Source organism: Mustela nivalis (assembly GCF_964662115.1).
Source record: "Mustela nivalis genome assembly, chromosome: 1".
NCBI classification, from domain to species: Eukaryota; Metazoa; Chordata; class Mammalia; order Carnivora; family Mustelidae; genus Mustela; species Mustela nivalis.
The window spans coordinates 146,139,268-146,151,942 of NC_139020.1; the positions used below are offsets into that span (position 1 = coordinate 146,139,268).

General features: G+C 50.0%; 1 protein-coding gene across 23 annotated transcripts in view; it reads right to left on the reverse strand.

Moving 5' to 3' along the window:
* TRAK1 (trafficking kinesin protein 1) overlaps positions 1-12,675 on the reverse strand; it is a 182,165-nt gene that overhangs the window by 11,519 nt on the left and 157,971 nt on the right. For 12 of the 23 annotated variants that reach the window (XM_082724849.1, XM_082724831.1, XM_082724833.1 and 9 more), the window contains 3 exons: positions 11,241-11,477; positions 9,905-10,221; positions 3,178-3,528 (listed from right to left, as the gene is read on the reverse strand). In XM_082724849.1, the coding sequence (XP_082580975.1) occupies positions 3,178-3,528; positions 9,905-10,221; positions 11,241-11,477 (905 nt within the window). Of the gene's footprint in view, positions 1-3,177; positions 3,529-8,546; positions 10,222-11,240; positions 11,478-12,675 lie in introns of those variants that run through there. The other 11 variants (XM_082724841.1, XM_082724843.1, XM_082724842.1 and 8 more) reach the window with 3 other exon arrangements.

The following is a 12,675-nucleotide window of genomic DNA, read 5'->3' on the forward strand; positions in this document are numbered from 1 at the left end:
CTGCAGAAATACTCCGCTGGCCCCACTGGCGCTCTGGCTCCCTTCCTCCATGAGCTCTTCCTTCTCTTGCCTCACTCAGTAGCTGCTCCTGAACAGAACCTGGACCTATGTACCAAGCAAGGTCGCTACAGAAGTTAATTCCTGGCCTTTGCCAGCTATGCTTGGGGCAGGGTTGGGGAGGGGAGAGAGCAAGTCCATATGCTGCACCTTCAGGGGATTTTTCAAGGGCTGTTGACCAAATGTGATTTTTGCCTTCAACACTTACTTTTGCACCTGCCCCAATGAAGACACAGCTCTACTGTGGGGCTGCTGCCAGACAGGCAGTCGTGATTGCTACCAACCTCCTTCCAGGTTTTCCCCCACATGAGTGGCCTTCATGGGTAGGACTATAAAAATAAACTGACCTTCACTTTCTTCTATGTTGCGCTAATCCTACTTCTTTCTTTCCTTGAAGGATCCTGGATGGCATCCAAAATAATTCAACTACACTGTCCAACCAACCATCTACCAATGTAACTGTAAGACTTCAAAACTCTGATCTTAATCCTTTCCCACATGTTGGCTCTTCCCTCCACATAAATACCTAAAATTCAGAACACAGACAGTATGAGATAATGACTATTGCTGATAAATTGTACTTTCTATGTGAGTTAATACACAAAACAAAACATCACTGAAAAGTAAAACTGTATTCTAAAAATTGTTTTAAATAATCCATTTTAATCATCTAATTTATTTACAAATATAAAAAAAGAAATCATGCTTTTTAAGACATGGGATTATAGAAATCAGCCAATAATGATACAATACATTAAAATATATTAGTAGGGTTGGGTATTTTTTTTTTCCAGAACTCAGAGCTTTTTCTCTGTGAGCTAGTATGTTCTAGACAAAAGTGCCTAATATATAAGTCTCCCCAGTTTCCTTCCAGAGTATCAGCTGCAAGAAAAAAGGCTAAGCCTCTGTCTTCAGAGTTCCTCCCTACACAGTATTCCCAGATGGCAGCTTCTGGGACTGTGCTGTCTGGCAACAGAAAAGCCTAAACATATCAAAGGCAGACCAAGGCAGGGACTAAACCAGCCGGACACAAATCCCAGGACAGGCAATGGCCCAGTCCTCCCTGCTGAAGCTTGTCTATTTACCTGAGCCTCCAGGATTATGTACATAGTGCCACTCAGGGGTCACACAGGGGTGATTTACGATTTAGAGTGACATGTTTCTTACCTTCCAGTAATCTGAAGGGTCCTTTTACTCCCAGCAGGGAAAGAAAAGAGCGATGTCACTGTTCCAAACCACTGATCCCCTCTGTGCTGAGCTTTTAACAAGTCTGACCAAGAACGAGCCCAAAAGAACTCTTGTCTAAATGATCAGGCTCTTCCTAAGTTACCTTCAGTAATCTACAGAATTCTTTCCGATCACATACTTCTAACCTGGGGCTAAGTTCCAACTCTAGATTGGTGTGTCTCTCCTCAAAGCTGCTGGGATGAATTTGCTGCAGGTATGAGGAAGGAGGGAAGAAGCAATAAATATGAATGTGTCTCTGTTTAATGTAAGGAAAGTGGTCAGGACTTATGTCATAATTGGTCTCTCCCTCTAATTTCTGAGGGAAGTTCTTAGCTGACTTGAGGATAAGTTTTCTTCTTTCTGAATAACTTCTTAAAGACACACCTAATGGTGCTTCTTTAAGCCTAGAGCGTTCACCTTCTGGTCCACCTGCAGGACTGCAGGGAGGGGTCATTGCCCTTGACATGATTCCTATCCTTTCAGTCACAATTCTCGCAGACACCGTGTTTCCCGTACCACTGTCTGCCTTCCAGAAGGTCAGTGGTGCTGAGAACAAAGGGAAGTCACGATACCACAGCTGGTTCCCCTTCCTTAAATGTGAAGATATTAAATAAAACTCATTTTCATTCCCGAGCAAGCTCAATCTGGTAACTTATTTGGTAAAAAATAAATCAATAAACCATAAGCTTACTTGATAAACCAATCCTTTTTACTTGGTGATATCTCTAAAGTTTATGTCAACGAAAAAAGAAAAGTTGGCCCCAAATAAAGTCCCTTAGCAGGGAGGCACCACCACGCACCTCAGCTCTCTCCTGTCCTGTCCTTCACGGCAGGAGAGCAGCCTTTGTGAACCAAAGTTACGAATCACCAAGACGCATGTCCTCTCCTCAAGTCTAGTGACTCCAAGATGCCATTGGGATGACAGCATTGGGCGAATTCATCTTTTTCTGAGTCTCTGCCCTGATTCCACAAGAGAGCTTCCTTGTCTTCTCAGCACTATGGCTGGGGCAGGGTGGGGGTGGGGGGAGGTCTGGGGCAAATGGTAACCGCATGACCCCTGTGGTCCTGGTGCCCTGAGCCCAAACCATTTCATCTCAGTGTCACCTAGGGTATAATTCTGCAAACTCATGATCCCATCTTTAATGGGGTAGCAGGGCGCAGGTGATCAGCTAGAACTCTTCTCCGAGTTCATCTGGGGTCCTCTCTCTGGAAAAGCTTACTGACATTCTCCTTGGGTTTGTTGGGTTAAGGAGTATTGCTAAAATGCTTTGGAAAAATCCCCTTTGAACACATGCATAAGCTGGAGAGAAAATGCATATACCTTCATTGAAGTTAGAAATGGAAGAAAAGGCTGATTTATCCCAGTGTTGTCTGAAATCCTGAACACTTTCTGGGCTTCTTCCTACTTTGATGCTCCTCATAGATAACAGATTTTCTCCTCGGGCACTCTACTCATTTCCCCTTAAGATGCCCAACTCTGCTCAGCTTAGTTTGGAAATCACCGTGGGACTTGTGAACCTGCCCCCCAGATTCGGGGAGAGACCCACAGCAGAAGCAGGGGAGCTGACGGGCAGGATGGGGTGGGAGGCCAACAATCCACTTCTTTTTAGCAGCCTTTCCTGCTCCCCTGTCAGGAGCCCTGCCAGGCCATGCACCTCCCAGATGGGCAGGGAGCTACACCCACTCGTTACATCGGACACCACGGGGGCATCAGACTCTGCGTTACACAACAGAACCTCACAATGGGAAGCTGTGACCATCACCCACACAGACGAGCGGAAGCTACAGACAGAGAGCCACTACGGATGGTGCTTGGGACAGAGGTGGGAATGGCCCAGAACTCGGCCTCCGGTGAAGATGCCAGGTTCACAGGACTTATCGGGGTGCCCTCACCAGACCCCTCCTCCTCCTCCTCCTCCTTCTGCTCGGCCGCTGGCGGCTCCTGCATCTCCTCTGGGAAAGCCTGAGGCCGGCGTGGGAAACTTCTGCTGCCTGAGACAGTCTCGCGTGCTCGGGACCCCTCACCTGAGGTCTCTGGGTGCTGAACTGGCGTGGAGGTAGCTAGGCCCGGGAGGGAAATGTGGTCACCTGTGTCATCTTCCTCAAAGTCGTTAAGGCAGTACACTTCATCCAGGTCAACATCCAGTGTCCGGAAGCCCTTGGTGACCACACCGGGCCGGGGGTCCAGGATGCCCCCTAGGTGGGGCTGGGCCAACTGCTGCCAGTGGTGAAGGGTGGCAGAGCCTTGCAGGAGAAAGGGCAGAGAGGGAAGGGGGAACAGAGAGGAGAGAGGGTTAGGATGGACATCTGAGCGGACGGTCGGCACCACCCCAGAGCGTGGAAACTGACCCCTGGCAGGATCTGAGCCCGGCCGGTGAACTCTGGCTGGGATGCCGGCGGAGCGGCCCCGGCCACTGTGCCACAGGGTCTGATAACCCGTCAAGCCTGGGAGGGCCACCCATTCAAGGAATCCCAAGCGAATCTTTTTCACAAAGTGAAACTAATACCATCTGGTGTGGCAAGGATATCTGGGGACTAACTATTTTAGTCAAGTGAGGTCGATCCCCAGATCCAACACCTCATCCATGTAGGAGCCCCAAAAGAGGAAAAAGAAGTGAGACAAGTACAAAAAGGGGGTGTCTGGGTACCAAATCTGTGCCAAGTACCCGTGGCCAGGGACAGGGAAGACACAAGCCCAGGCAGCATAAGACAATTTGGAACTGACCCTGGGATGCACAAGACACAAGCAAAAGGAAATGAGAGTCACCCACACGACTAAGGTCTCTTTTACTTATTAGGGTTTGTCTTCTGGCAGCAACCAAGAGGCTGCAGGTTGGGGAGACGTAATGGGGCTAGCCAGGTGTGATAGACAAGCATGGAAGTCCACACAGAGGTCTGAAGCAGAGGAGCAGATCTCCTCAGTGACACCAAATCCCGGGACTCAGATGACATCGTGCAAGGTCTGTAATAACACCGAAGCATGTCCCTGAGCACCTCAAGGGCGTCATGGCGGCTCAGAGAGAGAAGCGTTCCAAGTACCAGTACGCCTCACAACCTGGGTCGAGAAGCAGATTTACTAAGGAACATCTTAGAACCTTCAGTATGTTGCTGCATCCTGGGATTCTGCCCAGCCCATTTGTCAGAGCAACCCTTTTTTCCTTTGGGACACTTTTTACACCTGGCATGGCCCGGGGATGATGGCCCTTAAGGTCAGGTGTCAGTCTCCATTCTACAGATAAATTAGTCAGCCACACAAATGCCTAGCTTTGAGAGTTCTCAGGCGTGGGAAAGCAAGAGCCTTCCCACATGAATGATTCCCAGTCACTGCTGGTTTACCAGGGGAGTCCTCTGTGGGGCAGGCTGCCCCTGGCATGTCAGACAGGAAGTCGGGGCACCAGGAACCGGCAGCTCAGGAGATAAGAGAAGACAGAAGGAAACGATGGCAGGTGTTGGGGTCGGGGGCCGGTGCAGGAATGTGAGCGAGATCCAGACAACCCCTTCCGCAGGAGCCCCCAACCCTCTGGTGTGCCCAGTGAGCATGCGGCCCCCAACCCACTGCCAGGAAGGAGCTTCCCGGGGAGCAGCCTCAGCCAAAGGGTCTTGAAGGGATCTTGTAAGTGGGCAAGTTCACACACACTTTAAGCTGCACATGCTGCCCGTATATGTTTAGGGAACCCCCAGACACCCCCTCGGAGGTCTGTCCCAGGTTTAAGTGGGTACAAGTACAACCTTCACCTGACGCTACCGCATATAAATAGCAAATACCCCACACGCAGAAGAAACATGGTAGTTAGCACAACAAATACTGTCCTCTCATGACATGCTGAGATCAGAGCAGTGGTTCCCAACTAGGGGATGATCTTGTCCCACACATTCGGTAAACCAACAGAGACATTTCCAGCTGTCACCATTGTGGGGAAGGAGGGAGCGCTAATGGCATCGAACAGGAAGGGGCAGGGACAGGGATGCTGGGTCCCACGATGCCCAGGGCAGCCCCCCACCCCCCGAGTGATCTGGCCCTGGATGTCAGCAGGGCTGAGATGGAGACACCCAGACCTAGAGCTGTGGTTGTCTGGTGTCGGATCTCGGGAGAACCCGGAGGAGCTCAGGTGCAAGCGGCCAGGGCTCGGCAGACATGCTCAAGACACCGGGGCCTCAGCAGCTTTTCTTTCTTTTTTTTTCTTTTTTTTTTTAAGCAGCGTTTCTTTTAAAGCTACCCTGATTGAGCAGCTGGTGTTACATCAACTCCCAGCTCAGAAGCACCCGATGAGGGAACTGAGAGTCACTCAAGTTAGAGAATTTTCCCAAGTCTCTGAGCAGCGGCAGCCCTGAAGTCCAGGGCCCTTGAGTAAGTTCACAAGGCCTGGCCCCCAGCCCATGTTCACAGGTCTGTAAACAAGCAAGGACCTCCGTGCTCTGGCCGGGGACCCACAGCAACTGAGAAGCATCCCTGGTGGGCAGTAAACATCCTAGGTGGCCATCCAAGGCCGGCCAGGAGGCACACACACTACAGCTGATGGGATTTCTCAAGACCCCCTGGAGACCCCCAGTCATGATCCATAATGAGGCCCCTGTTCCTGGGGTCATCAGATGCCTAGGCACATTCCTGGCAAAAATACTGCACTGGGGAGAAGTCTTAACACGGCACCGGGACATCCTGCTTCGGACACACATGCTGGTCTCACGAGGATGATGGCAAATGACTAAGGATGGTGTGGTCAGATCACCTCTACTCTTGGGAGGGGAGGAAAGGGAGAGACGACAGACACGGGGAAGTGAGGAACTATGTCTGAAGTACCAGAGGTCCTCACCCTTCTGAAGGGGACTGAGAGGTTTACAGTGCCCAGGGAAAGAAAGAAGTCAGGGAGGCCCGAGGTCTGAGCCCAGACACCAGTCCCACGGGCCTCCATCCTCCCTCTGTTCAGCAGACAGCCCTCATCTCTCCCCACCCCAGGCCCGGGCTAGAGAAACGTTGCTGTTTGGAGTTCAAGATGCTACACAAGTACATGAGGTTATCTGCAGAGCCAAGGGAGTTGAGATCACAATGGAGAGATTATGCTGGAAGATGCATGGTACTTGGATTCTTACCCTCTGCCTTGGGCACCCCTTACTCACGAAGAGCCAACCTTTACTGAGCATTAACCCGGTGTCAGGCACCCCTCCAAGAGCCTATTCTTAGGAACTCAATCATCACAACCCTGTTGTCCTCATTTTACAGATAAGGACATGGCGCTCAGGGTGGTCAAGCAACTTGCCAGAGGCTGCATAACTGGCAGGTGGCTAATCCAGGTTCAAACCCATGGTGGCTCCAGTGTCTGTCCTTCTCCGGGTCAGCAGTGAGGGGGCCTCCCCGGTGTGTGTCTCAGAAATCTGGGCAGTAACACACCCGACTGGCTTTTTCAATCCTCATACAGATGTCTTCTCTCCTACAAAAGTGAATATTGGCCAAAGCCCCCACAGCCCTGTTATCTGAGTTACATCAGGCTGGGGAGGCCCACATATCGTTTCCATTCCCAACTGGTTCTAAGGCCCCAAGAGGGTTTCTCGAGTCCAGGACCCAGGCAAAATAGCTTGCACCTCACTCCCTCCTGCTGCCATTGCCTGCACCACCATGTAGGAATCTGATCGATCCCATGACTGCCTGAGGTACAAGATGGAGCATAGATTAAAAATTAAGGATAAACGGCACCTTATTCAGAGCCTTGGCTGCCTCTTTCCTACTCCCACTGCCACCCCCCCAACCCCCTCAAGCCTGGCTTCCTCTATTTGTCAAGCACAATGCAGGAGAATCACCGCACTGTGAGATACTTCCCATGACCAGCCCCTCCCTCCCATCCACAAGAGAACGAGGCTGGGGTCAAGGAAAGAGGAGGCTTCATGCTCCTGGCTGGCACCAAGATGAAGCTAAGGATGAAATAAGGATGTGGCCAGGCAGGGAACACAGTCATGGTCACCATGCCTTTCCCTGTTTGCTTTCCTTCTACATCTCACTCTTCTAACTAAAAGCTGTGATATGATCAAAGGAGAAGGAAACCAAATCCATCTATGTCACAGGAGTACCCGGGGCTTGGAAGTTTAGACCTAACCTGCTGGACAATGTCTAGCTCAGCTAAGAAGTGTACGCTTTCAACTAATTACATGTGAACTCATTCACTGGGAAATACCCTCTTGGTTTTAATTATCCCACAAAGAAAGAGCAAACAAATACAGGGGGAAAAATACTGCCAGAGTCTGAGAAGTTCGCCTGTGCTTCACCTGCTTAAACTCCTAGGGTAAGAGGAAGGGGCAAGAGTACTGACCTTAAACACCTAGCTCAACTACCTCAGCTGACACCAACAAGCAGATACCCGGATGCTTTAAATAGGGAAGGGAGACGCAGTGGAAAGACCCAGACTGGCTATCTACGATCCCAGCCAATGCTCTCCAGGGACCTCATCCCAGCACACTGACCTGTGCCACTGAAGATCAAGGATATGATCCGCTTCTGAGTGGGCCAACAGGAAAGGATGGTATGAAAACATGGCCCTGGCACAGTGCTAGTCTGGGTTCTCAACACCCTTTAGACCTGAACTGCTGGGACATGGCAAGTTTGGGAAACCTAAGTTTTAATTAGCACCTCTTGGGTGCCAGGCATAATCACATTTACTCTTGACAATTTTGTGTGGCAGATGTAAACCTTATTTCACAAGTCAGAGAAACGGGGCTCAAAAGGGTCACTTCTCTTCTGCCACATTGAACCCAGTGCCAGGCAGACTTCTGGGTCAGCACTCCATCTCGTCAAATTAAACAAGGTAATACAAAAAAAATTGTGGAGGCAAGGAAAAAAGAAAATACTTGTTGTATGTGAAATAGCTGAGAAGTCTGAGAACTACAAAACGGAGGAGAGGAATCTCTAACATAAGGAGGCATTACAGTCCATAGTGATACAAAGTGACTTCTTAACAGCAGTGATTTAACTTCCTGGTGAGAAGGGTACTGTAGATGAAACTGATCTAACATACCTCCAGGGATTTTCTCTTCTTCTAGTAACACAAAAAATACTGCTAAGTCACAAGATTAAAAGGAAAAAAAAAGATGAATTGGTTGAAATAAATTTTTAAAAATCTTTTCCTGCAATATGCTTGGAAAATGAATCCAAAGACATATTCTTAGATGACCTAATGAAACATAAAGTCAAATACAGAAACCAGACGAAATAGAGATGATAAATTCCAATGAGCTTTAAGAGACAAAGGAGAAAAAAAGAAAAGAAAGGCAGAAAGTAAAATTGCAGAAAAGAAAGATTTTATTGAAAGAAAAACAGACATAATTATGGATCAGGAAACAATCACCAAGCTCACAACTGAATAAACAATTAAAAACAGAACAAGCCTTCCCTTTTCTGAAATCTAATAAGGGTCTGAATTATACAATTAAAAAATAACTCTGAAGAAAGAATGTCAGCCCACCCTCTTCCTAGCTCTGGAGACTACAGGACCCAGCATGTCTTGGGTCTTTAACAAGCACACCCTCATTTTACCCCACATATTCTCAACAGGTTCTTACGGGATAAAAAGAATTCTACTCTTTTTAGGCAGAGAGCAAAGCTCTAACACATCAACAGTGTATCTGTGGTAGGGAATTGCAGGAATGAGTAACTATCGACTATATGCCTAAAATGACTCCTTAAAAATATAGGTCTAACATGGGACATACGGCCTTATAGAAATTCTGACTTGACTTTGCATCAGATATGTAATACAGAATTCTAAAGTACCTTCTCACGCTCACAGAGGTTTCCAAACTAAAGGAGTCAAAAATGAAAAATACAAACTCTCAGTGGCTCCTGACAGGGTTAAGTGGGTAGTTAGGGGGAAGATATTTTTATAACACCTAGAAGAAAAAGCAAAGAACAAAGGTGAATTTTTTCCAGGAGTTTAACCATCTCGTGTCCCAATTTACTAAAAAGTAAACTGCCCCTGGGAAAGGCAGGCTTGAGGCGGTATAGAGCTCACTCACCTCCCTGACTACCCCCTTCCCGGCCCCCAGACTGTGGAGGCCTAGGCCTCTTGCTCAGAACCCACAGCACTGGAAGAAAGCCACACCCTCTTTACTGGAAGATGGAAACAAAACATGAAAGCCCATAATTGCAGATCGCTTTCAGGTGGTTCCTGAAAAAACAACTTCTAGCATGTGCTCTGAACCCCTCCCTGACACCGGCATTTCTGAGAGGGGACAGCAAGAATTCCCTGCACTTCTCAGACCCCAGGCATGACCTAATGAACTTTCTAGTACGTCAGCAGTGCCTCTGCCTCTCAAAAAGATGCTAACTTCTAAGGTTCCAGATGCACAACAAAGAGAACTAGGAAACTGGCCTGAAGGCTTCGTTCCTTTCCTTTGGCCTAACTGGAGGAGGTCAGAGTCGGCCCGGGGCTGGCGTGCACACTCCCACACCTGCCCCGGGAGACGGAGGCCCAGGCTGGGCACCACCGTCAGAGGAACTCAAACCAGCAGCGGGGGAGGCTGTCTCGGAAGAAAAAGGAGTAGGCATGACAGAGGCTGCCCGCTTGCTGGTGGTGGAGCAGGGACCAGAGGCGGTCGCCGAGGAGGGCGGAGAGGGGCCGAGGCCCCTGGTGATCACCTTCCAGCGGCTTCACGATCTGGAGTTTCTCGGGCAGGTAGGAGCGGCTGCTGAAGGACATGCCCGAGAAGCCGGTGAACTCGGAGAAGCGCGAGTGGGTGCCGAGGGACATGATGCTCTCCGTGGGCGTGAGGGAGCCGCTGAGCAGCTCGCCCTTCTCCGCCAGCTCCCTGAGCTTCCGCTCCTGCTCCTCCTCGAAGAACCTCCGCTCCGAGAGGTAGTTCTCCCGGCGGAGGGACAGCCGCCGCAGCGCCGTCTCCAGGTCGTGGGAGCCCGGAGTGCCCGGCGTCCCCGGCTTCTTGCTCCGCTCGTCGTTCCTGTGGAGGGAGATGGGGCTGAGCAAGGTGCACCCCGCAGCGGGCGCCATGCAGGGTAGAGTGCACGGCTCAAGGCAGTCACTGCTAGGTGGCCAGAGGTGCACGTGTTTCCTGGTGGCCGCAGGCTCTTTGCTAGGGAAGCCAACAAGGCAAGGAGCAGAAATTTAGGCAAAGCTGGGGACGGAAATGCCTACGGGGGGGAACCTAGTTCCCTCTGTTGGGTGTTCTGCCCGGTGGGGGAGAGCACTAAGGTGTAATGAAAATTCGCACAGACTATGTAAAAATTTCCGTCCCTAGCTATATCTCCCTCGTGAGCCCTCAGGAAGACGACTTCTTCAGACCGAAGCCCTAGTTACCAGAAGGGTCACAGGTTCTAGGGGTATTTCTCTTTGTTCTTGAACTGAAAGAGCTGTTCTGATCAAGCAGTTCCCCTCGGAGCCAAGAGGTCAGAAGAACCAATCTCTCTGTCACAGAAAAAGGGTGTACAACACAGCTGACGTGCCTCTGTGTGTGTGTGTGTGTGTGTGTGTGTGTGCATGCGCGCACGCGCAACTGTGGGTCTACAGGGCTTGGGGACACAGAGGGGCTGCCCACCACTGAGGAGGCCCCACCCCAGCAACAAGGCTGTGATGTGCACCCTTTGCAGCAAACTGGATTCTGATCACAAGTCAGAGCCTGAGTCCTCCTCAGCCTTCCAAACACCCAAGCTACAGAGAGGTCCCTGAAACAAAGGTCTATTCTGGAGCCCGACAGGGAAGTAACAGAAAATAATCATTTATCCCCCCCTTCAACATTTGACATAAAGGGAGACTTCCTGTTGTGCCTCCCGCTACTGGTGAAAGTACCAGAATCAAGAATGAGCGCACACTCAGAGGTCCTGGCAAAACAGATTACAGAACGAAAGGTCTATACTTGTCAGGCAATTCTTTACCCACCTCCCTCTTCTGTGAGCCAAACCTATCCTCCATCCACACCACCTGTCTCCCAGACCCAAAGATTACAAACTCCCTGCGGCTCACCCCAGGTCCTCGGACTCTGCTTCCAGGATGATGCTGTTGGTCTTGTTGTCCAGGACAACGTTGCCAACGTCACTACCGTAGAAGCTGGACCGGGGGGTGCTGACGCAGCTGGAGAGGAGGGAGTTCACGGCTGAGGACTGGTTGGAGCCTGGGATGTTCATGGGGGATGGGGTCAGAGACCTCTGCTTGACGACCTGGTTGATGTTTCTCACCGTCTCAAAGACTCGCTTCTGGTGCCTGGAGAAGTGTGGAGAAGATGCACAACATCCATGAATAAACAAATGCAGGAATGATCGCAGAGTTCAACCTCTAGAAACTACCATCTGAGAGGCGAGAAAGGCAGCTGGCCCATGTGAGCCCCCCAAGCAACCTACCATCCCTTGCCTTCCATGTGTTTCTTAAGCCTGTTGGCTGGAAAGCAAGAGACTCAGTACCCACTGAATTCAGGGCTCTACTTTGTGGCTATGTCCCAGAGGTGATGCTAGCAAAGGGATATTGCTTTTCTCTCCCTTAGGCTTGACCCACAAGTACAAGTACTTAAGTAGGACTTTAGTCTCCTGGCTACTTTTCCTCCGTCATGATGGTGCCTAGAATGCAAGGTCCAGGAGAGCAGAGTTCACTGCTCAGCACATAACAGGGCTCCATAAGGATCTGTAGAATGAGTATTTGTTGACTGTTTATGTGTGTATGTGTATATATGTGTGTGTGTGTGTGTGTGTGTGTGTGTGTATATGAAAGCCAGACAAAATCTTAAACTTCTACAATGAGATGATAAACACCACAGGAATCTTATTTAGAAACTGCTGTTTCTAAGAGTGGAACCTCCTTGATGTTCATTTGTTTCCACGCCCCCCCCCCGCCTTTTTTTTTAAGAAGGGGAGAGAGACCGAGAAAGAGAATCCCAAGCATGCTCCACGCCCAGTGCAGAGCCCCACGCCCAGTGCAGAGCCCAACACGGGGCTCCATCTCATGACCCTGAGATCATGACCTGAGCTACATCAAGAGTGGGATGCTTAACCGAGTCTCCCAGGCATCCCCTTCTGTGTTCCTTTTACAGGAGACAAAGGTAGGCACATTGCCATAAAGGCCATATCTTTCTGGGACGCCTAAGGCTTCACACACGCACAGAGGCTCGGGGACTCTGGTCACTCCCAGGATCCCATTTCAGTTCTGGCTGTGGGCTTTGAGTTCAGAAAATACACTCTGAAATCAGATCCACACACATCTGAGGAAACACCTCAGGGCTGGCCTAGCACAAGGTCTCATGTCAGGGAGAGAGCCCATAGGGGCCAGTATCAGTAAACATACCCAGAAAGGGCAGAAGCCTTGCATGCACCCCTCAAAGAGCCCTCTGTATCTCCTATAGCATGCGATCTCTCTTTCTCTAACGGGCATTAAACATTTCCAAGTATTGTTTTTCACTGAACGGAAAGAT